A 20,915-nucleotide genomic window follows, 5' to 3' on the forward strand; every position below is an offset into this window, starting at 1 on the left:
CAGCCTACGACACTCCAGGGAAGAAAGCCCCAGCCTATTCAGCCTTTCCCTATAGCTCAAACCCTCTGAACCTGCCAACATCCTTGTAAATCTTTTCTGCACACTGTCAATTTTAAGAAGAAGAAAAATAGAAACCTTTACTGTGACATATACTCAATGAATACAGTGAAAGGTTTATACGTTGCCAATTACAGCACGAACTAAGTAAAAACATATCTTCACCTGATGAAAGGGCAGAGCTTCGGAAGCTTGTGATTTCAAATGAACCTGTTGGACTATAACCTGGTGTCATGTGATTCTGACAAAACTACCTAGGCACAGCTTCTTTAGTTACAAGATTTTAGACAATACAGAAGTAAAACGTCCAGCATTACAGAAAAGAGTTCAGTACAGCAGACCACGCTGACACTTTGCTTCCAGTCCACACCGGGCCCTGGCTCCAACGTGCACCAGTGACACGCCACGCCAAGAGGCCACTGTGCCAGAATTGCAAGGTCACCACACCACGCTGGGAGGCCCCTATGGGAGGAGGCCAGTGCAGGAGGCTGGAAGGTCCCCACACCATGGAATGATGCTCCCATGGGAGGAAGCCACTGTGCCAGGCTGGGAGATCGCCATGCCATGCCTGGACAGTGCTGTGGGAGGCCACTGTGCCAGGCCAGGAGTTGTTGCTTAAGGCCTGGAATCATCACCGGAGGCTGGTAATCATCACCGCAGGCTGGGAATTGCTGCTGGAGGCTGGGAATCGCCGCCGGAGGCTGGGAATCACCGCTGGAGGCTAGGAACCTAGGAACCATCACCGGAGGCTAGGAATCATCAACGGAGGGGAATTGCCGCCGGAGGCTGGGGATCTTTCCTAATAACATCTTTCCTATACAGGGAGATCAGAATTGAATGCAGTATTCCAAAATCTGGGAATAGTCAGGCATCACTGGCTCTGGTACTTTGAACTCTGGCCACGCACTTGGTCAAGCATTGGCAGTCCAGCATTGTCCTTCACTGTTAAATGGAACAATGACAAATTCTCACAGCACAGAGTCGGCATGGCAGACACTGTATTGCACACTGCCACCCCAATCACACACCTCATGGTCCATATCCACATTCCATCTCACAACCTTCTCTAAATCACTGCTACTCCACCCACAATTCCCATTGGAGTCCAGCATCTTATTGTTGATCACTTTGAGGCTGACACAGACAGATAAGCCTTCAAACGTAATTTATGAATAACTTTTATACTTAAATCAAAAGTGCTCAGAATTGAAACAAACAGAGGCTTCATTTCCCTACCTACCATACAAACAAGCCACTGGCACCTTGAGCACCAATGTATATTATAGTCAGGGAGTGATCATTACACCCAGCTCACTCCTGCTGGGCCGGGTGTCAATCACGTTCTATCTGGCTTTGTAGCACCCACTGCAGCTGGGCTCGGCTTTGCACAAGGTGATGTTCCATAAGTAAACAAAAAAATTGCTGGAAAAGCTCACCAGGTCTGGCAGCATCTGTGGACAGAAATCAGAGTTAATGCTTTGGGTCCAGTGACCCTTCCTCAGAACACATATTCCATATCAGATATTCCATAAGATGTAGGAGCAGAAGTAGGCCATTTAGCCCATTGAGTCTGCTCCTCCACTGAATGAGATCATGGCTGACCTGACAATCCTCAGCTCCACTTTCCTACCTTTACCCCATAACCCTTGATTTCTTCACTGAATAAAAATCTGTCTATCTCAGCCTTGAATATAATGAATGATGTAGTCTCAAAAGGCTTACTTCTGCTCCCAAACATGTCTCCTTCTACCCAGAGCAGTGACTCATCAGCAATTCTCAAAGGTAATAACGGTGACAGTAAATGGTGGCCTTCCAATTGATGCCCAGAACCCACAAACCGATTTTAAGGATAACGCAGCTCCTGAACCTACTCTCCCTGCACAAAGAGTATCCAAATCTGGATGCCAGTCAGAGACTGTATCAAGTTGCCTCCAAAATGTCCACACTGGCTCGAACTCTCCCTGGGGTCAGAAGGTCATGGCTTTAAAGCTCAGGGCAGAGACTCGAACAAATTATTCAGGCTGACACTTCCAGTGCAATGCTGAGGGAGAGCTGCACATCAGAGATGCAGGCTTTTGGATGAAACATTGAACCGAGATCCTCAGAAGGGCATCAGATAAAAGATCCCATGGACATGTTTTGAGGAGGAGTAGTGAGTTTTCCCTGGTCTCCTGGCCAATACCCAGCTCTCACATCAACATCACCGAAAGAACATTATCTCATCATTATTGCATCGCTGTCTGAGGAATCTTGTTGTGTGCAAAATGGTTGTCGTGTTTCTTAAATTACGTCAGTAACAAAAGTTTCAAAAATCCTCCCTTATATAGCACTTTTTGGATATCAAAGTCATGAAAGATATTGCTTAAATACTAGAATTTAAGAAAACCTGGCTACTGCTGTTGTATAGCAGGGTAGTGTTTTGTAGGATAGTCCAGTCAAGAATAAGGGGTCACACATTTAAGACAGAGATAAGGAGGGATATCTTATCTGAGACAGTAGCGAATCTGTGGAATTGTTTACCATAGAGGATTGTCAAGGTATATAAATAATTATATTCAAGGCTGAGATAGACAGATGTTTAATCAGTAAGGGTATAGTGAAAAAGCAAGAAAGTGGAATTGAGAATCATCAGATCAGCCATGATCTCATTGAATGATGGAGCAGATTCGATAGGCTAAATGGCCTATTTCTGCTCCTGTATTTTATGGTCTCTTTATAAATCGAGGTTATGTGAATTACACTGCTATACCAGCAGTATCCGTTTGAGGGCAGGTGTGAGCAGAGACCGTAAGCAGCTGATCATGTCACAATGACTTGAATGGTCCTTAATACCAATCAAGTGCAATCTGGAACTTCATTCCCTTGAAGCGACAGGTCAAACAAACCTCACGCAAATCAAAGCATATAGAAACATACATGTAGCTCTAAGGTTTTGGAGTAGCTCAGATTGTGGGTGTTGAGGTTGGTTGGCTCGCCGAGCTGGTTTGTTGTTCCGCAGACGTTTCGTTACCGTGCTTGGTAACATCCTCAGTGTAGCCTCTGATGAAACGTCGGTGTGTTTTCCTGTCTGGTTTTTAAACTCTGGATTGCCTCACTTCCGGGTTTCCTCCATAGTGGAATGTATATGGGGTCGAGTTCAATGTGTTTATTAATAGCATGCTTCGTGGAGTGCCATGCTTCCAGGAATTCTCGTGCTTGTCTCTGCCTAGCCTGTCCCAGGATCTTGGTGTTGTCCCAGTCAAAGTCGTGGTTCTCCTTGTCCATGTGGATGGAGATGAGTGAGTATTGGTTGTGTCTTTTTGTAGCCAGTTGGTGTTCATGTACTCTTGTTGTTAGTTTCCTTCCTGTTTGTCTGATGTAGTGCTTCTCGCAGTCTCTGCAGGGGATCTTGTGGATGACATTGGTCCTATCCATGGCAGGGAGTGGGTCTTTAGTTCGGGTGAGCACTTGTCGTAGGGTATGGTGAAAAAGCAAGAAAGTGCTTTACTACGCCAAGAGGAGGAGGAATACCTCTTCCAAGTGTTCAAGGATAATGGATATCCAAAGAACTGGGTCAGGAGATGCCTACAGGAACAGCATCAGAAAGATTCTACACGTCCCGACACACGCATCACACCACCCTACATCAGGAACACATCAGAACTCACCACAAGACTTCTACGACCGCTGGGCATCAGAGTGGTACACAAGCCCACATCAACCCTCCGACCAGTGCTCACCCGAATTAAAGACCCACTCCCCGCAATGGACAGGACCAATGTCATCTACAAGATCTCCTGCAGAGACTGCGAGAAACACTACATCGGACAAACAGGAAGGAAACTAACAACAAGAGTACATGAACACCAACTGGCTACAAAAAGACACGACCAATACTCACTCATCTCAATCCACATGGACAAGGAGAACCACGACTTCGACTGGGACAACACCAAGATCCTGGGACAGGCTAGGCAGAGACAAGCACGAGAATTCCTGGAAGCATGGCACTTCACGAAGCATGCTATTAATAAACACATTGAACTCGACCCCATATACTTTCCACTACGGAGGAAACCCGGAAGTGAGGCAATCCAGAGTTTAAAAACCAGACAGGAAAACACACCGATGTTTCATCAGAGGCTGCACTGAGGATGTTACCAAGCACAGTAACGAAACGTCTGCGGAACAACAAACCAGCTCGGCGAGCCAACCAACCTCAATACATGTAGCTCAACTATTTAACTTAGTGAGTAGAAATGGTTTATACTCTTAATTTGCAAGCGTCCGAGTGACAAGTTTCAAATTAAGATTAAACTACCTCAGCCGGGTGCAGCCATAATGAACCAGCCTCTGGGCTTGAAGATCTAGGTTCAAATCCCACCTGCAATGGCTGTTTACAAGAATGATACCTGGACTTCAGGGGTTAAGTTATGAAGAGAAATTATACAAAGTAAACAAAACAGAAATTGCTGAAAAATCTCAGGTCTGGTAGTATCTGTGGAGAGAAATCACAATTAACGCTTCAGGTCCAGCATCCCTTCTTCAGGCCTGGTCACTGGACCTGAAACATTAACTCTGATTTCTCTCCATTGGTGCTGCCAGACCTGCTGAAATTTTCCAGCAATTTCTGTTTTTGTTTCACATTTTCATCATCCGCAATTCTTTCGAATTTTTATACAAATTAGCCTTATTTTCTCTAGAGTTTAGAAGGTTTAGGGGTGATTTGATCAAAGATATTAATGTGGAAAGACAGGGTAGATAAAGATAAACTATTTCCACTGATTGGGGATTCTAGAACCAGGGGACATAGAATTAGGGCCAGACCGTTCAGGAGAGATGTTAGGAAGCACTTCTACACACAAAGGATGTTTGGAACGCTCTTCCACAATGGAAGTGAATGCTGATCAGTTATTAATTTTAAACCCAAGATAGATACATTTTTGTTCAGCATAAATATTATAGGCCAAAGGCAGGTATAAGGAGTGGGGCCACAGATCAGAAATGATCTCTTTGAATGACGGAATAGGCTCCAGGGGCTGAATGGCCTATATCTATTTCAATGTTCGTAAGTGTGTCTTAGTGTTCAAACAGGTTGATATTACAAAGCACTTTGTGGCTATCCTTCAATTGCTCAGCTGGTAGAGCAGAGTGAATCACTAAACCAATATCGTACACGATCTGTTGGTGCCATGGTAAGAATCCCAGCTGCCCTGGAGGATTCTCATAGCATGTTGACTAAGATCTATTTCACCATTGCATCCTTATTCCATAGTGAATCCCAGCTCCTGTAGCATCCAACAACTGCAGAAGCAAATAAGTTTTCTGTCATGCCCCGGACAATGTTTCTCCCTCATTACAAACTACAATATCTAATCATTGCGTTGCTGCCTGAAGGATCTTCCTGTACATAAACTGGTTGCTCCATTCCGTACTTTATAACAGTGACTACGCTTTAAAAAGCCCTCCATTGTCTATGAACTTGCAGTCATGCAAGTCACTACTATATATTGCACATCAGCATTTTTTATGAACCTCTGTGATCTCCAAATTCTCTCTGGTGGGGGGGGGGGGGGGGGGGGGGGGGCTCGGGGGCATTAGGTAAAACCCTTTTACTCATTCAGAGGCTACGAATACTGCCACGAGTAACTCACCTCCTGACTTCCCCCTTGGTAGTTAGGGATGGGCAACGAATGATTGCCTAGCCAATGATGCTCACACATCCTGTGAATGAGTAAAAGAAAAATTATAGCTTTTATTTTTCCACTTTTTTTCATGGATTGTGGGAACCACTGACAGGATGACTATTCATGTTTGCCAAGGATTGCACAATGTTTTGCACCCTTCATGACTCTTCAGTTCCTGAATATGTCCATGTCCAAATATAGCAAGACATGGGCTGATAAATGGCAAGTAATATTAATGCAACACAAGTGCCTGTGACCATCTCTGACAGGAAAGAATCCAACCAACTTTAAATGACATTATCATGATGGAATCTCCCCCATCAATATACTTGGGATTACCATTAACCAGAAACTAAGATGACTGTCCATATAAAGTGTGGCTACAATAGCAGGTCAGAGGCCATGAATACTGCCACGAGTAACTCACCTCCTGACTCCCCAAACCCTGTCCACCATCTACAAGGCACAAGTCAGGAGTGTGATGGAATACTCCCCACTTGCTTGGATGAATGCAGCTCCAATAACACTCATAAAGCTCAACAGTATCCAGGACAAAGCAGCCCACTTGATTGGCACCACATCCACTCCCTCCACCACCGACACTCAGTTGCTAGTAGAGTGTACAATCTATAAGATGCGCTGCAGAATTTCAAAGTTCCTCTCGCAGCACCTTCCAAACCCACAGCCGCTATCATCTGGAAAGACAAAGACAGCAGATACAAAGGAACACCATCAGTTGCAAGTTTTCCAAGTCTCTCATCATCCTGACTTGGAAATATATTATCTTTCCTTCAGGGTCACTTGACCAAAATCCTGGAATTCCCTCCCTTGCAGCATTGTGGATCTACCTCCAGCACATGGACTGCAGTAGTTCAACAAGGTAGCTCATCACCACCTTCTGAAGGGCAACTAGGGATGGGTCAATCACCCAGCTAGTAATGCTATTGTCCTGTAGATGAACAAATCTTTCAGTAAGCGAAAATATTAATGGATATGGTCCAAAGGCCAATATATGGAGTTAGGCCACAGATCAAGCCACAAACACATTGGTTGGTGGAATAGGTTCAAGGGGCTGAATGGCCTCATGTGTCTAACAAAAAATAAGTTTTTGATTTTGCAGCATAACGCAAAAGGAGAGGATGACGTGAACTTACAGTCATAGAATCAAAGCTGTACAGCATGGAACCAGACCCTTCAGTCCAACTTGTCCATGCCAACCAGATATCCGAAATAAATCTAGTCCTATTTGCAAGCATGTGGCCCATATCCCTGTAAACCCTTCCTATTCATATACCTATCCAGATGCCTTTTAAATGTTGTAATTGTACCAGCCTCCACCACTTCCTCTGGTAGTTCATTCCATACACGCACCACCCTCCGTGTGAAGTTGTCCCTTAGGTCCCTTTTATATCTTTTCCCCTCACCTTAAACCTATGCCCTCTACTTTTGGACTCCCTGATCCCAGGGAAAAGACCTTGTCTATTCATCCTATCCATGCCCCTGATGATTTTATAAACCTCTGTAAGGTCACCCCTCAGCCTCTGATGCTCCAAGGAAAATAGCCCCAACCTATTCAGCCTCTCCCTATGGCTCTAACCCTCGAACCCTGGAAATGTGCTTGTAAATCTTTTCCAAACCCTTTCAAGTTGTACCACATCCTTCCTACAGCAGGGAGACCAGAACTGCACACAGTATTCCAAAAGTGGCCTAACCAATGTCCTGTACAGCCACAACATGATCTCCTGAATCCTATACTCAATGCATTGGCATAACAAACGCCTTTTTCAGCATCCTGTCTACTGTGACTCCACTTTCAAGAAACTATGAACCTGCACCCGAAGGTCTCTTTGTTCAGCAACACGCCCCAGGACCTTACCATTAACTGCTCTGATTTGCCTTTCCAAAATGCAGCACCTCACATTTATCTAAATTAAATTTCATTTGTTCAGCCCATTGGCCCATCTGATCAAGGTCCCATTGTACTCTGAGATAACCTCCTTCACTGTGCACTACACCTTCAATCTCACTAACCATACCTCCTATGTTCACATTCAATTATTTATAGAAATGACAAAAAGCAGTGGACCCAGCACACTACTGGTCACAGGCCTCCAGTCCTATTGTTCATAACTATAGTTTAGTGAACTGAGGAGCAATGGAGAAACCAAACGAGCTCTAAGTTAATGATAAACCTGGACACTAGTGACATTGACCCATTGACCCAGTGCCCCTGCTAGAAAGCCAGGAATACGCACGCGCCAGCTTTTCGCTGCGGCAGTACGCATGCGCCAGCTTCCCCTCCCTGAAGCGGTGCGCATGCTTCAACTGCCCCCGCTCGGCGGCGGTACGCGTTCGCCGTCTCCCCCGCTCCAACCTCAAGCCGTGGCGGCGCGCGTGCGCAAATACCCCATGCCGATAAGGTGCGCATGAACTATCCTCACGCACGCCGCAGCGATGCGCATGGGCCTGGCTGACCCCTCCCTTTGGGCAGTCCATGTCCGGGAAGGGAATAAGTGCGCGTGCGCACTGCTCCCGTGGGCGGGTCCCTGTCCGGTAGCCTGATTGACAGGAGGATGGAGCCTGTCCAATGGGAGGCGGGGAGAGCCCGGGCCAATGGGACAGGCGCGGGATTTGAATTGACGGCGGTTGGTGTCGGCGCGGAGGCAGTGCTGCAGCGGCTGTGGTAGGAGCGTTGTCCGGTTGTCCGTTATTATTAAAAACTGCAACGATGAAAACAACGTGAGTATGGTTTGGCAGGTTAAATTCCTCTCGATCGATTGATCTTAGATCATGCGCTTCTAACTAGTTCTCGCGTTCTTCAACTTTATTCTTTTTTTTTGTCAGTCTCCGTGAATGGCTCCTTAAACTTTGAAAGTATTTTATTTCGCCCCCGGGGTCGCCACTTCCAAGCAAAAAAATCAATTGATTTATGAAAAATGTTTTAAACTTGTGGCTTTTAATTGATTTTTGTTTTCAAAGTGTACCTTCTTAACCTCGTTCTTATTCTTGATGTGTAATATTTCAATTTTGTTCTATTGATTTTTAAAATTTTTTTTTGTCTACCCGGTAAATATTTTTAAAATTCTACTTGCTTTAAAGAATGGTTTTTATTTGTGACTATGGTCACAACTGGGATCTCTGAGCTGCAACAACAGCCTGCATTTATATAGCAGCTTCTTAATGTGCTCATCTGTCCCGAGGTGCATCGGGGTGTGTCATCCTGGTGTCCTGTGTTTTGAATCGTAGCTGTGTTTCACTTCCACGCACGCCCCGCTGAAAAAAAAAATTCCTGCAGGTTCCTTTTATTTTAAAAGCATGGAAAATCTGGACTAGTTTCTGGTACAGTAACTTGCATTTGTGCAGTGCTTTGCATGTAGTGACGTTCCAGGATGATTCACAGAAATGTTAACTGGACAAAACTTTGCTCTATCAACCTCCAAGGAATTGAGTTTGGATGCCCACTTGATCACAGGTAGCTTTAAGCAAATAATGTTTTAATGTGGGGAGAGAATGAGGTTAAGGGAGGGATTTCCAAGCCTTAGATTATGAAAGTCAAAGTGTGAAATAATGGGTATAAAAGCAACTGGAATATTTTTCATTCTGGGTGCCTTGTGTTAGGTAAGATGTTAGGTTTAGATGAAAAGTACCAGAGAAAGCACAGTTTGAAATGTTTTTAAAGATTAAATAAAGAGAAACTTTTCATGGCACATCTAAGGTAGCCGGCATGAGAACTAGAGGTGAAATGAGACAGTCTGTGTTTTCATCAGATTTTAAGACAATAGTTCTAAATGTTAAATTGAGCTCCACACAATCTGGTAATTATGATCTTTGGGTGAAGACAGTCGAGTTCTGCCTGCATAATTCTTTAGATTCTTTTAGTAATTATAATTAGTAAGATAAACTGTACATTTTGCCATCATGCAATAAACTACTTCTTAAGAAAAGTGCCTCTTCTGTTTAGGCCTGCCAGTTGTCTATCTTCCACTGATAAATGTAGGCCCTGCACTCTGTGGCAATGGTGGCATCTGAAAATAGAACATGGTGCTGACCATTTGAAGGGCAACTGGGCAAATAAATCCTGGTCCGTCCTGGAAGTGATACCTCCTTTCCATCAATGAGGAACAAAACAATCAATGGTCTTGCAAAGAATGCTAGAGGCCTGTCATAGGTCAGACTTATTGGCAAATTGGCTTTTGTTGGCAGCACTCTATGCCTAAGGGGAGTTGATCTTTTCTTGTGCAAAAAAAAGGCACCTCTAGCAGTGAGAACTGCACCAGAGTATCAGGCAGGATTTTTATACTCAAGTCCTGGAAGTAGGATTGTGAACCTGGTGCCTTATGATTCAGAAGTGAATGCTTCTAATTAAGCCAGAAATAACAACAAAAGTTGACACTGCCTCTTTGGACTGTACCTCTAGTTGTTCTGCAGCTTAATGTTGTGTTCCAAATATCCTCTTTACTATATGATGCTGATGCTGTTGCTGCACTCCACTGACTTCTGTGGCAATATTATAATATTAGTGTTAAGACTGGTCTGGGATTCAGTCAATAGTAGTGTTTCATCACTGGAACTCTGAGTACAATGATCTCGCTCTCGCTCTGGAGAAAGTACCTGTTGGTGCTCTGAGGTATTTCCCACTCCTGTGCACAGTGGTATTTCAGATTGCTGGACCCCTGTCATTACCAACAGTGAATTTGTGAATGTGACTTGTTTGACAAGTTTGTTGCTTTGGAAACCCTGCCATAGCAAAAGTGGTAGATTCAGCTGTTGGGCTTTCTTTAGGTTTCACTGAATTTTTCTTTCTGTGACAAGCTTTTTCTCATTCTCTGTTTACTTCCCCTCAAAATATTTCTTTAAGAAAATTAGTGAATTTTTTTGAAAGAAGCCCACTTAACTCGTGCAAACTGGGGGAAGAATTGCCACTTGGAATGAGTGCAAAGTGAGAATTAAGGCTTTAACACACTTGCCCTATTTTCTACATGAAAACCAACATAACCCTTGATATTTCTGATGAAGGGTCTAGGCCCGAAACGTCAGCCTCTCTGCTCCTATGATGCTGCTTGGCCTGCTGTGTTCATCCAGCCCTGCACCTTGTTGTCTCGGATTCTCCAGCATCTGCAGTTCCTACTATCTCTAACCCTTGATATTGAGCTATTTTCAGTAGAATATGGAATCGGGTGTGTTGATATGTTATTAAAAGTCTGAAAACTGGGGTCTGAAATTGAATTGATGGGCTTGTTGTCTAAAGTCAATTACAAACTCATGCTGAATTCCTATAAGCTGCTGAAGGATGTGAAACTTATTTCCATAACTATATGGTGCCTCTACAAGCAAACATCTAGGAACAATATGCCATTGAAACCTGTGTGTCTGTATGTTATGAATGTTGCTGAATTTGAATTGAATGAATGCTGGTGCATAATATGCCATATGATTTTTGATAATGTTAGGAGCATGCTAAAAACAACCTGGTCTGATAATTCAATATGTCATCTGAATCTATTTATCTGCCTTGCAATAAATGCTTCCTTATAGAATCTTCTTCAGAATCTTCTTCAGAGACAAATAATTGAAGTTCTTCAATGTAGTTGAATTTTGTTCGACCTCCAGCTAAATTAAATGTTTTATTTGGGTAGCTCACTAATCCTTACAATGCAAGAAATTACCTGTATTTTCCCTATCCATAACTTGATCCTACTTTTAAATGTTCACTTTTGTAAAATGTTATTAAGAAAATGGTAGAGTCTGTTATGAGGAATGTAATAGCAGATCATTTAGAAATGCATAATATAATTAGAGTCCACATGGCTTCATGAAGGGGAAATCATTCCGATTAATTTGATATATTTATTAGAATTTGGTGCCTCTAGTGGTGCAATTGTGATGCCCCTACCCCTGGTCCAGGAGGCCAAGGTTTAAGTCCCACCTGCTCCAGATGTGTATAAACATCTCTGAACAGGTTGATTAGAAATATAGGTTAAATAATAAAAATACAGAATTAATTGAAGGGGTAACAAACAGGTTAGATAAGAGGGAAGCAGTGGATGTAATATATTTGGATTTTCAGAAGATATTTGATAAGGTAGCCTAATGTGTGGTCCTTAAGATAACATCTCATTGTGTTGGAGGTAATACATGAGCATGAATAGAGGATTGGCTAACTAGTAGAAGACAGAGATATGGGGGCTATTTTCAGAATGCTAGCGCCTCAATTATTTGCCACTTTATATTAATAACTTTGTGGAAAGGGAAGGTGCCCAGCCAAGTTTGCGGATGGTACAAAAATAGGCGGGAAGGCAGGCAGTGAGGATGACAGATTGCAGAAGTATATACAAAAACAAGTGGACAAAAACATGGCATATGGAATGAAATGTAGGAAAATGTGAGGTTGTCACTTTGACCAGATGAATAGAGGAGTTGAATATTAAATTATTTTAAATAGAGAAAGACTGCAGAAAGCTATGCACACAAGAACTCGGGGGTATTTTTCCATAAATCACAAAGTTCAATTGGTCATGGGGAAAGCGAATGGAATGTTGGCCTTCATTTCTAAGGGGGCTATTTTCCCTGGAGTGTCAGAGGCTGAAGGGTGGCCTTACAGAGGTTTATAAAATCATGGGCATGGTAAGGTTAAATAGACAAGGTCTTTTCTCTAGGGTTGAGAAGTCCAAAACTAGAGGGCATAGGTTTAAGGTGAGATGGGAAAAATATAAAAGAGACCTAAGGGGCAACCTTTTCACACAGAGGGTAGTGTATATATGGAATGAGCTGCCAGAGAAATTGGTGAAGGGTGGTACAATTACAACATTTAAAAGACATCTGGATGGGTATATGAATAGGAAGGGTTTAGAGGGATATGGGCCAGATACGGGCAAATGGGACTAGATTTATATAGGCATGGACGAGTTGGACTAAAGGGTCTATTTCCATGTTGTATATCTCTATGTCTCTATGAATGGGGTATTAAAATAGGGAATTTTTGCTGAAACTATACAAGGCACTAGTTAGACTCACCTGTGAACAGTTTTGGGCCCCTATTCAAGGAAAGATTTAGAGCAGTCCAGAAAAGGTTCGTGAGGCTGATCCAGGGTATGAAAGGGCTGTCTTTTGAGGAGTGGTTGAGTACGATGGGCCTGTACTCATTGGAATTTAGAACAAATAGAGGCTCAAGATACGTTTGCTGATGGCAGGGTATACAAGTTGGGGTGGATGAGAGGCTAAAATTGTTGAGAGAAGAGCTTATTGAAACAAAGATTCTTAAGGAGCTTGGCAAAGTAGATGTGGAGAGGTGATGCGAGGAAGTGATGTTGAACTTGTGTAAGACGCTTGTTAAACCTCAGCTGGAGAATTGTATACTGTCAGTTCTGCTATAATGCGTGTTCTGTCAACGTGAATTGGGTGTAACGCGATTGATAAATAGGACCATGCTATTTATAAAATGCAAAGTTGTGTTGGCTATAATGCAGTTCCATCAGTGCGTTTTAGGAGTATGCGTCGACATCACATGATCGTATTCACAGCAAAAGCCCGTGAAACGTACAATGTTAGTGCCAAGAGAGCCTCTTCACTGGCAACACGTGATTATTTCGCGGGTTTTGTCATGAAGTGCTTTCTGTGAGAGGTACAGGCCTCTCCCATGAAGTCACCTTGACATTTTTTCCAGGTAAAGTTTTAAATTTTACTTTCATTTCGTTTTTAGGTATGAATTAAACATTTATTCAAATTCTGCTGTCTTTTGAGTGTTTGTGTTTTTTTTTTGGCGGTCTGCCCCTCACCCCACTTTTCCCATAGTTCGTTATTTCTTTAATGTGATGTTATACAGGAATATAACAATTGTGTTATAGCAGAACCAACTACATTTCTGGGTGCCATATTCCGAGAAAGAGAGTGCAGAAGCTTTCACAAGAATGGTTCCAGTTGTAGGGAACTTCAGTTATGAGGATAGATTTGAAGAAGTTGGAACTGTTCTCCTCGGAGAGAAGATGACTAAGAGGAGATCTAATAGAGGTTTACAAAGTCATGAGGGGATGCTGGATACAATAGATGAAGAGAAACTTTCCACTTGTAAAAGGAGCACTAACGAGAGGGCAGACTTTGAAAGTGATCTGCAAAAGAAGGAAGAGTGAAGTGAGGAAAAACTTTTTTTTCACTCAATGAGTAGTTAGTATCTGGAAGCGTGGTGGAGGCAGGCTCAATTGCATTTAAGAGAGCATTGACTGATTATTTAGATAAAATAATGTTCAAGAGTATGGTGTAAAGCGAGGCATTTGCACTCAGTAATGATGCTTGTTTAATGAGCCTGCATAGGCATGATGGGCTGAATGGCATCCTGCATTGTAAAACCTTGATCCTGAGATTGTTTCAACTTGTGGGAGCGTCTAGGACAAGAGGGCATCATCTCAGTAAGGGTTGCCAGTTAGGACAAAGATGAGGAGGACATTTTTTGAGAATAATTGAATCTGTGGAATTTTGTAAACACAGAGAGCTATCTAGGCTGGGTCAGTAAGCATATTTAAGGTTGAAGTAGAAAGATTTTCAGTAAGGGAATCAAGGATTATGAGGAAAAGGCAGGAAAGTGAAATTGAGAATGATCAGATCAGCCGCATCCTATTGAACGGTGGAGCAGACACAATAGGCTGAATGGCCTACTTCTATTCTTGTGTCCTATGGAAATGATGTGTAATATTAATAATGGCTGTCCCTTGATTTGAGGATGATGGTCCCTCTGGATTGCAAGTTTCTGCCATCAATTTTCATGTGACTGCACTAGCTAATTCTTGCCTGTGTTATTTTTGATGCATGGGGCAGGACATCCAGAAGGTAGTGAGATCTGGAAGGCAAGATTTGCTTTCTTTTCTTTCCTTCTCTGCCTCACTATTTTAAGTCTCTTGGACTGAAGTTATGTTGTTGCTTAGTGGACAATTGTTGCCATTTTGAAAGATTGGTAATTCCTCTCAGTCATTAATGTCAATGTTACTGTGCAGTACTTTCAAAAAAGGGATGTGGGGTGCTGTACTTTTTTTGCCATTCGGGTGCAAGCCCAGTCCATTGCAAATGGTTTTGCTGGAGTTTTGCCTGAATGCTTATTAAGCTGGCTTCACAAAGGACTATAGCTTTTGTCTGACGATCTTCCCGTTGAATTCAAGAATATGGTGGACGCATTTCAGGCAGAATTTCTTGTACTGCAGCAACTGTGTATCAGTGACAAGAGTGTGGTAGTGACAACTACCCTGTACATCAGGATGTTTTATGACTTTCAGAGATCTTTGCCTCATACTCAATTACAGTAGTTGAAGAAAGATGAACGGGTGCAGTTGATCTAGTGTTGAATCTACTCATTAATGATGGCATAATTAGAGAGGTGACTGTCAAAGAATGGGAAGTAATCAAAATGTTCCAGAGTCTTCCCTTCAACAGATGGGTTGTGGAATGTGTGTTTTGATCAGGTCTAGATGATACGGAGTTTTGTTTTGGCAGCATTCAAGGTTACGCTGTGTCTCTTGTGTTCAAAATTGAAAAGATTGAGGGTAGCTTGCAAATTAGTTATCAGATGAGCAGAGGATTATGATGAAATTTCTTGGCTATCTGAAACTCTGTAGAACAATCTACAGAATGTCAAAGTTTACTGAAACAAATACTTAGATCTGTCTGATTAATAAAGTGGAAAATTCCTGGCATTTTTCATAGGTTTGCCTGGCAGCAAAGACCTTCTCAACAGTTCCTCTGGAAGGTCAACTGCCACAGAGTCTCATGGGAGAATTTTCTCAGCCACAGGAAACAGTGATTCAGGAGGACTGTTGTTAGGATCTTCCTTTCTTTTGACAAGAAGGAGATACTTTGATAGTTTTCTTAGCATGAGTTATCTCTCTTGTTGTTACAATTGTGTCATTCTTGAAATTGTTTTCTTTCTAATTATGAAAGATCAGCGCATTCAAGTCTTGGTGAGCAAAACCTCAGCAGCTTTGAAGACCTTAGCTAGAATACCATCAGGGCTGCAGGCTTTGATTCTCAACTGTTTAATTGCTTTCTCCAGCTCACCCATGAATGGAGATCCATCAATGTACACTGCCACAGCATTCTTGGGGATAACCGAGAGAGTGTCAGCTGTCACTGTGGATTCCTGATTGAGGAGTTATTCATCCCCTAAAAGGATGATCTTGTCTTTTGTTCAGATTGCTATCAACACTTCGTTAAGGGCATAGTAGAACATGTCCTTGACTCAGGTGAAGAGGTTAAGGAACAGGACACAAATATGCCAGAGACATCAGAAGTTATCATAGTTGTGTTGGAAGTCTAGGGTCAAGAGCCTTTCACTTACATAGTTGGGCAGATCTGGATATGCATTCAAGATCCAGTCTATACAGCAAAGATAAATTCCATGGATGTGAGTGTCATTGTCAGTTTCTCCTACCTAGTAGAAGGTGTAACCTGTGTGTGTTCCTTCAGCTGTTTCCCCCGCTGCCCCAGAAAGGTGGGTCTGGCTGAGGATAGCAATGTCAGTTTGGTCCAATGCCCTCCAGTTCAGTAACAACTCTGAGAGTCTTGATAGTTCATATCATGTATTTGCTGTTCTTTCCAGGCAATCATTCTCTCTGGATTAATTATGAATGTCTGTCTGACATTCCAAATTGCAAAACTTTAGTGTTTTCTCTGTTTGTGAAGGTGGTAATCCTGCACATGTGGTTGCCCAACCAGAAGAAAATGGGAAAATTTGTCTTTTTTCAATGAGATCTTTTCTAGCCTCATACCCTCTGCTCACTCCAACTGAGATCTTGGGGTGGATTGCTCAGTCACAGATCCAGCTGCCTAAAGGCACTACCATCCCAACACTGGTGTCCAACAACCTACGTTAATTTTTGATCAGGGATTCTTAAGTTCACCACCCTGACGCAATCAGTATTTCAACTTAGTTAGTCCTTGATATAAAATAATTTGTAGTCAACTCCTTTAATGTGATTCCAATTTCAGTTCATTTTCTAATGTGTACAGGAGGCTCCAGACTCCCCGAAGACCAGTAAAGAAACCATCAAACAACCTCAAAGACCCAGTCGGTGTAAGTGTCAACAAAGCCTTTTTTGTATTTTATTTGTTGCAATGCTTGATGGGTCTATCCAAGTCATATTTCATTTAATGTAATTGGAAATGAATGCTACCAGAGCTGGTAAGAGTTTAAGAAATTAACTGAAAACTAACATTGTAATACATTTGCCAATTTCACAAGTCTCCATTTGATTCAACACATTTTTCATCCGTTGTGGCATTTCAAGGCCTGCTAGTTTGCTGTGAATGATGATAATTATCATTAAATGGAATTCTGAATTGCTACAATTATTTTGGGGTCACATTTCATGATTCCATTTTTTTAAGCCACTTGATTTTGAGTTTGTTTTGACAACTTTGTTTAAAAGGACTGATCCTAAGCATTGATGATTTTATCAGGTTTATTGTCGGGTCAGACCACTGACCTCTGAAGATACTGAATGTTGTGTTGAACTTATCAGTAATACTACAATACAGCTCCATCCTCCTGATGGGATTAAAGTCAACAGGAATGGTGAATTCAAAGAGGTAAACGGAAATATGAGACTTTTTTTTGACAATAGTCCTTTTTTTTCATTGGTAAAATTACTGTGTGATGTTGAATTCACTAATTTTGGATTTTTAGATGCAGTACTCTTTTAAAGAAGTGTTTGGAGCCTTTACAACCCAGAAGGAACTATTCAATGTTGTCGCACGACCCCTTGTGGAAGATCTGATTCATGGCAAAAATGGTATGCTAAAACTTAATTGGGCAATGCAAAACAAAGAGAGATGCTTTCTAACTCAGGGACAAAAAATGTCTTTGTCATTTGTATTAAGAATTACTCCACTGTTATATCTGATTCAGTATTTCTGAACCTCTCAGTGATTTAACTCAGTACCTAACATGATCTATCTGATGCTAATGAACCAGAGTTCAAGCCATTAGGATCCAATGGAAAGTGTACATGAGGGCATGACTGTTGTGACTTTATTTGGTTTTATCTTTATTTAGTTTCATGACATTTTACAGCCCTGCTGTACAATAGCAACAAATAGCTAACACCGTAAGTTTATTAGTGATACCATAATGTGGGGTAATTACTTGTCCAGTGTAATTGTATTTGGGCAAGGAAGCAAGAGTGTTGCTGTACCTGAAATGGATGTCCGCTGTCTGTCAGGTTTGCTGTTTACTTATGGTGTTACTGGAAGTGGGAAAACGCACACAATGACTGGATCTCCTGGAGACGGAGGCCTTCTGCCTCGTTGTTTGGACATGATCTTTTGCAGTATTGGACCATTTCAAGCAAAGCGATTTGTAAGTATCAATTAAGATGGTTCACAACATTGTTCTCATTAAACTTTTAATTTGCTTATTAACTCAAAAGTTAGATGTAAGACCATCTTAAAAGTGAAGTCCCTATGTATTTTAATGATCTGTTTTGCTTTTGATAGGTTTTTGATTTTGTTTTTGAGTGGTTCCCTTCTAATTGAAAATGTCTCAATTTTGGGATTGAAATTCTGGTCACTTGGTATCAGCTGGCAGTCAACTTTGCTTCAGTACAAAATGATAATTTGTAGCATGAACTTTCCACTTCTAATAGTTTGTCTTAATTGTGAACAATTGACTACTATGGCTGTTTGAGGGCTATTTGGTGAGCTCCACTAATGCCTACTAGGAATTTAAAGAGTTTGCAAAAGTTCGTTTCAGACTTGCGATTAAAAAAAAGTGCATAAAAGGGGGAGGAAGTTCTTAAGTGAAATGTGTATGAAACGAATAAATGGCCATTGATTTAGACTTAAACATTTTGAAAAATATTTTTGTCAGGTGGGGATTGAAAATGAAAGTGAGATTAGAACAGATGTATCTGATGTGGAGCTAGATATGAACATGATAATCTGAAAATCCTGTCCTGAAATTCAATATTGACAAATGAGTGCTAAATCTAAAACACCACCAACTCTAAATATGGTGGTCTCAAGACCCAGATCAGAGACTGCAAGCTATGTTGTGTGTAACTTGCCTCCTACTGCTCCAAAGGGAAATCTTGGAGGATGTACTTCAGACCATCATCAGTAGCTTTATGGAGGCATATGCGAGCGTGGGTCTCACCCTGAGCATTTGCAAGATGAAGGTCGACCATCAACTTGGCCTGGCATTATGGGGCAAACCCGAGATGACCAAGTTCCCTGGGGAGACCTTGAAGAACATTGACCAGTTCCAATACCTCGGAAGTGTCCTATTGGCCAAAGATGAAGAGATTCAGCATTGCCTCCAGTATGCTAGCGCAGCCTTTGACCACCTGAAGAAAGGGGTCTTTGAGAACAAGAACATCAGATCCGGCATCACAAACCTGTGGTGGTCCTTGCCTTCCTATATGGCTGTTAGACGTGGACTGTCTACAGCAGACACCCCAAGGCACTGGAGCAGTACCACCAATGCTGTCCGTGCAAGGTCTTGTGAATCCATTGGGAAGAAAGATGCGCCAACACCAGTGTCCTCGACCAGGCCAACGTTCCCAGCATTGAGGCATTGACCATCCTCGATCCACTGCAATGCTCTGGGCATGTTGTCTGCATGACTGACTGGAGACTGCCCAAGCAGGTGCTCTACTCCCGGCTTGGAAATGGGGGCGAACCCCAGGCGGACAGAGGATGCACTTCAGCGATACCATCAAGGCCTCAATGGCGAAGTGCAGCATTCCCACAGACGCCTGGAAATCACTGGCCCTGGACCATCCAAAGTGGAGGAGCAGTGTCCGGGAACGCGTTAAGCATCTTGAGACTTACCTTTTGGAGGGAAAAAATGGAAGCCAGGCGATGATAACAAAGGGAGCGCACTGCCATGCCAATGCCCCAACCACCTGTTCCCGTGACCACCACCTGCACCAAGTGTAACAGAGCCTGTGGTAGCTGTATGAGTCTGTGCAGCCATCTGCAGACTCGCTCGGAGAGTGGAAGAGTCATCCTCGTCTGCGAGGGATTGTTGATTGATTGATTGACCTCCCCAAGTCTGTCCATGATTTACAATGCACAAGTCAGGAATGTGATTGAATACACTCCTTTCCTAAATGAATGCAGCTCTGATAACACCCCAAACCTGACACCATCCAGTGAAAAACTCCTTGTTTGGTGTATTGTATAACACCTTCAACTTTTACTCCCTTCACAAGCGACACATTCACAACAGTGTGTATCACCTACAAGACAGTCTGCATCATGCACGCATGACAGCACTTTTCAAAATCATGATGTTTACTAACTAGAAGGTCTAGGGCAACAGGTACATGGGAGCACTGCCACTTGCAGGTTCCTCTTCAAGGTACACACCATCCTGGCTTGGGACTATAATCACTTGTTGCTTCACCATTGCTGAGTCAAAGTCCTGCACTTTCTTCCTTACCGTGTTCGATGTCCATACAGCTCCAGGAGAGTAGTGGTTCGAGAAGAGAAATCACCACTACCTTCTCCAGGATAATTGTCGATTGTCAATTAGTTTGAACAAATTTAATTCCAGTAGCCAAGGGACTCTATTAATCTACCGGTCTGAGGTTCCCTTTCATTTGAAAGAAATGCTGTGATGTGAGCATGGGTTTGTGTTGGAATTGAGTTCCTGCTTGTCGGTTCTAAGAAGTAAATGGATGTGTATAATATCCCTGTTTTAGGTTAGAAGTCACATGACACCAGGTTATAGTCCAACAGGTTTATTTAAAATTTCAACCTTTCAGAGCGCTGCTCCTTTGTCAGATGAAGTGGGCTGGGCGTTCAGGTGAAGTAGCAATGCTCCAAAAGATTGAGATTTCAAATAAATCTGTTGCACTATAACCTGTGATCTTGTGACTTCTGACCTTGTTCGCTCCAGTTCAACACCAGCAACTCCACATCATCTGTGTTTTAGTTTCACATTGCCATAGTTTGTCCTGGGGGGTCATCTGGCATTTCCCTCCTGTGACGACAGTGAGCATAGATGTTATTTTGTTCAACGTCGAACGCCGTGTTCTGCACAGATTATGTCTCTTGATATTGTTAAATAGAGCTAGAATGCGCCTGTTCATGGTAATTCTGGTACCACTTAACTTTGCAACCCATGTTTTGATGGTATTACATACGACTTGTTGGATGCTCATATTTAAGATGCTCATATTTAAGATGCTCATATTTAAGATGCTCATA

At 42.4% G+C, this 20,915-nt stretch overlaps 1 protein-coding gene across 3 annotated transcripts in view; it reads left to right on the plus strand.

Moving 5' to 3' along the window:
* Positions 1-20,915, plus strand: part of kif23 (kinesin family member 23) — a 92,158-nt gene that overhangs the window by 32,459 nt on the left and 38,784 nt on the right. The window contains exons 1-5 of one of the 3 annotated variants that reach the window (XM_048615929.1): positions 9,037-9,195; positions 16,713-16,776; positions 17,163-17,291; positions 17,389-17,494; positions 17,924-18,060. In XM_048615929.1, coding sequence (XP_048471886.1) covers positions 9,113-9,195; positions 16,713-16,776; positions 17,163-17,291; positions 17,389-17,494; positions 17,924-18,060 — 519 coding nt within the window. In that variant the 5' untranslated portion in view covers positions 9,037-9,112. Of the gene's footprint in view, positions 1-9,036; positions 9,196-16,712; positions 16,777-17,162; positions 17,292-17,388; positions 17,495-17,923; positions 18,061-20,915 lie in introns of those variants that run through there. The other 2 variants (XM_048615931.1, XM_048615928.1) reach the window with 2 other exon arrangements.

Source organism: Rhincodon typus, chromosome 33 (assembly GCF_021869965.1).
Source record: "Rhincodon typus isolate 14 chromosome 33, sRhiTyp1.1, whole genome shotgun sequence".
NCBI classification, from domain to species: domain Eukaryota; kingdom Metazoa; phylum Chordata; class Chondrichthyes; order Orectolobiformes; family Rhincodontidae; genus Rhincodon; species Rhincodon typus.